Source organism: Octopus bimaculoides, chromosome 21 (genome assembly GCF_001194135.2).
Source record: "Octopus bimaculoides isolate UCB-OBI-ISO-001 chromosome 21, ASM119413v2, whole genome shotgun sequence".
NCBI lineage: Eukaryota > Metazoa > Mollusca > Cephalopoda > Octopoda > Octopodidae > Octopus > Octopus bimaculoides.
In genome coordinates, this window is record NC_069001.1 from 13046884 (window position 1) to 13050899 (window position 4016).

At 36.1% G+C, this 4016-nt stretch overlaps 1 protein-coding gene across 1 annotated transcript in view; it reads right to left on the reverse strand.

Annotated features, from left to right (window-relative positions):
* Positions 1-2117: 2117 nt before the first annotated feature.
* The window catches only part of LOC106883957 (GAS2-like protein 1), a 19716-nt gene continuing 17817 nt past the window's right edge, over positions 2118-4016 (reverse strand). The window contains exons 6-7 of the mRNA XM_052975303.1: positions 3466-3738; positions 2118-2394 (exon numbers count right to left, since the gene is read on the reverse strand). Coding sequence (XP_052831263.1) covers positions 2152-2394; positions 3466-3738 — 516 coding nt within the window. The 3' untranslated portion in view covers positions 2118-2151. The remainder of the gene's footprint in view (positions 2395-3465; positions 3739-4016) is intronic.

The following is a 4016-nucleotide window of genomic DNA, read 5'->3' on the forward strand; positions in this document are numbered from 1 at the left end:
ATATATATATATATATATATATATATATATACTTGCACACACACACACACACGTTCACACAAACACCTACGTATACTCACATATACACATGCACCTACGCACATCCACACATACATGCATGCACATGTATATGCACATACGCACATCCACAAGACACACACACACTTACACTCTAATAATACGCACTGTTATACACACACACAAGCATAAACACACATACATATACACATATACAAACGCGCGTAGACATCCCTCACACACATATATATTTACATGGAGAATTTTGTGTGTGTCTATGAATGCGCATTTATATATATATATATATATATATATATATGCATCTATGTGTATGTAAGAGTATGTGTTTATGTGCTTAGGTGCATTTGTGTGTAAGAGTGTGTGTTTGCGTATGTAAGTGTGGGTGCATATGTATGCGTTTAGATGTGTGTGTGTGTGTGTGTGTGTGTGTGTGTGTGTGTGTGTGTGTGTGTGTGTGTGTGTGTGTAGGTGTGTTTAGGTGTGTGTATGTATGTAGCATTCACCTATCGGTTTAAATAGTTCTATTTCAACCTATATTGTCCAAAAACAAAAAACAAAATTTCAATCAACTGAACTTGTTGGAGTTATGTCCCTTGACTGCTGTCTTTTGATACTAATACAGCCGTAGAGGGAGTTTCTGTCGACTAATTGGTTGCATAATCTCAGTTAATGTTACACATGTGTAACCCCCACCGTATGTGTGTGTGTGTGTGCGCGCGCATGATCAAGTTCCTGCTTGATCCAGTGTGCATACATTTGTGTGTATGTGAATATGTGTCTGCTTCTTTGTGCGTACATATGTGTTTAGGCATGTGTGTATGTTAGTGTGTGGGTAGGCGCGTATATATGCATACACGTGTGTGTGACATCTATGTTGACCATATCTTGATTTTTCATTAGTTTGTTGTTGCTGTTGTTTTTTGTTGCAGCTGTTTTTGTTTATATAATTTAAAGAATTTTGGCTATTTCTAGCAAATTGGAAGAGCCCGTACATGCTCTCATTTTGACTCGGTTATTGTTCTTATTGTTGTTGCTGCTGTTGTTACCGTTCGTGGTGGTGGTGCTTTTAGACGTGTGCATTTGTCTTTTGTTTTTCTTTGGTAGTGGTGGGTTGTGGTAGATTTTTTCTTCTCGTGTTTGTTTTTATTGGCGTCAATCTTTCCCACTGTCTGTCTGTCTGTCTGTCTCTCTGTTTATCCTTCTCACTTCTCACGCACACACACTCATAAAGTCACTTACAATCGCACACGTACACACACATTTTACGATAACTGCAATAAATAGTTTCGAAACAAACGGACAATCATCATCAGACTCACACTTGTTACTTACAGACAAGATTCAGTGGAGTATATAAGATAATATATGGCTTCTTTGAAAGTGTTACCAGTCAATCTCAAATTCTACAATGCCAAAAATAACAACAACATCGACAACAGCAATGACAATAATGCTTGTTTTGCAGAAACTCTGTCATCTTCTTGTTCGTAATATCCACCTTGAATTGCGGTGTTGTAGAAAATAACGTCCTTCTTCTGTACAAAAACACCGTACCACTTTCTGTGGATTTGATCGTCTGTGGTTTAATAAGTCCAATATACTACATTTAGTCGTTATTCACACTTCTCTCTCTTTCTCTCTCTCTCTTTCCATCGCACCTTCTTTTTATGTAATCTCACACCCTTTCTTCCTTTCTCTCACCATTTTGCTTTTTCTCTTTCTCTCTCCCTTCTCACTGTCTCTCTATTTCTCCTTTTGTCATCTTTCGTCCTCCTCTCCTACTCTCTTTTTCTCTCCCCTCTCTTTCTCAACGTTCACGCGTAAACACGTACACATTCACATACATTAATACACACACACACACGCATACACACATACAAATATACACTTCTGTTATCGTCTGTCATCTGACAATTTCTTTAACGTGTCATAGTTTTTAATCATTTTCTCCTCGTAAACGAAAAGGAGTAACCTCTCTGAGAACCCTATTTTTTTTTCTCATTTTCTCCTTTAAAATGTTGGAAAATAAAGTGCAGAATTGTCCGACATAACACACAGAAAGAATAAGAGAGGATTCATTTTCTTTGAAAAAAAAATGTAATAATTTAGTGTTTAGTTCTTTTTGTATTTGCCTAATATCAATAAATATTTATCGTCTGATGAGATAGCAGACGTTAACGCTGTCTCCCCTGTGTCAGGGTCATGACGTGGGCTGGTTGATGAAGCTTTTGGTTGATCAGTTCGTTTAAATTCGATGATTTTGGTCGGATTGTGATGACTCAGGTAATGTTCTAAGGTGTCCCAACCGCCGCCAACACGCACCATCAAATGTTTTTCTTTAAGCAGCTGCAAAAGTCACAACGTTGACACGAAATTATATTTGTAGTAATAGTAAGAAAACAAAAATGGCGAACTAAAAACAATGAACTGAGAAATGCAAAATGACATAGGATTTTAAAATAAGATACGAAATAAAAAGACATTAAATTGAAATTAAAACATTGACTTTTTAATAATATTTAAATAACCCTTAAATATAGATATATTTTTTTACATTTTTAGATATTTAAAAGATATTTAAATATTCTTTATAGAAACTCATTAATACCTAAGGGCACACTTTTATATCGTTGCTTAAAACGGCACAGTTTGCAGTAGCAATGATGCTAAAGATTACTCTGATATTGTTGTTCCTATATACGTTTTCACTATTCCAAAAAGGAGAGCAATCCTGGCGAACACGCGGATTGGGTGGAGTTCGGCGTTCGCAGCACGCTTCACAGATCCGGAGACGGTAACAACCAAGGAAGCAGCAACAGACGGCGACCTACTATAGGAACCGTACCTCATATTCTTACTCTTTAATTGATTGTGAGTCTACTTATATTATTATTTGAAGATTACGAACTATCAATGAACATGTGGTGAAGAAAAGACATTAGTCAATAACTAGTATTTAATTCTAGTTATTATGGCAAATACGAAAGATATATCCGAAGATATTTCTGTCTTAAAATGAACTCATCAGTAAAGCATAGACTTCACTCTATGTGCCGAAGCTGCAATGTAGCAATTACTAACTAGATGCACAATACTGCGCATATATAGCTTCATAAGAAAACAATAGCTGCGTTAGTTGCAACATATGAAATTTTGAAAACAACAAGGCACTTAAAAGGAATTAATAATTATTTCTAAAATATACTAAAAATTCATAGATATTTTGAAAGGTAAGGGTATAGTCAATGATTTCGACCTCAACACTTGCTGGAACTTTAATATTTAATCAACTTCGAAAAGATAAAAGAGAAAAGTTGACTAACTGCTCTTGGTATCTGAATTGAGAACGTAAAAGATTAGAAGATATTTCGTCGGTGCCGAGTACTCTGACACCATCCAGCACTCTTGGTCACAGAGCATTCTGACTATCGAGTATCCTGGCCACCGTGCACTCTTGTCATCGAGGACTCTGATATTCGAACACCCTGATGAACGAGCACTCTGGCCATTGAACACTTTGGTCATTGAGGATTCTGGCCATTGAGTAATTTGGCCATCGAGCACGCTGACCATCGAGCACTGGTCATTGAGCATTCTGGCTATCGAGTACCCGACCATCGGGTACTCCAAAACCCGTCGAGCATTTGGAGGCCGTCCAGTACTCTCAACTATTTCTGCCAGGTCGTACCACCATTCTAACTATTAATAACGATAGGACGAATAAAGACGACACAAGACAAAGTATATAATAATAATAATAATAATAATAATAATAATAATAATAATAATAATAATAATAATAATGACAACAATGACAACAATGACAACCGCAATGACAACGAAGTCGACGTGGAAGGTTAAGGAATACTTTGCTAGAAACACAAGACATTTTTGTTGACTTAGATTTAAAATGTAACAATTATTTAATTAGACACGCAACACTTTGTTATTAAAATAAAACAATTAGTTAATTAAAA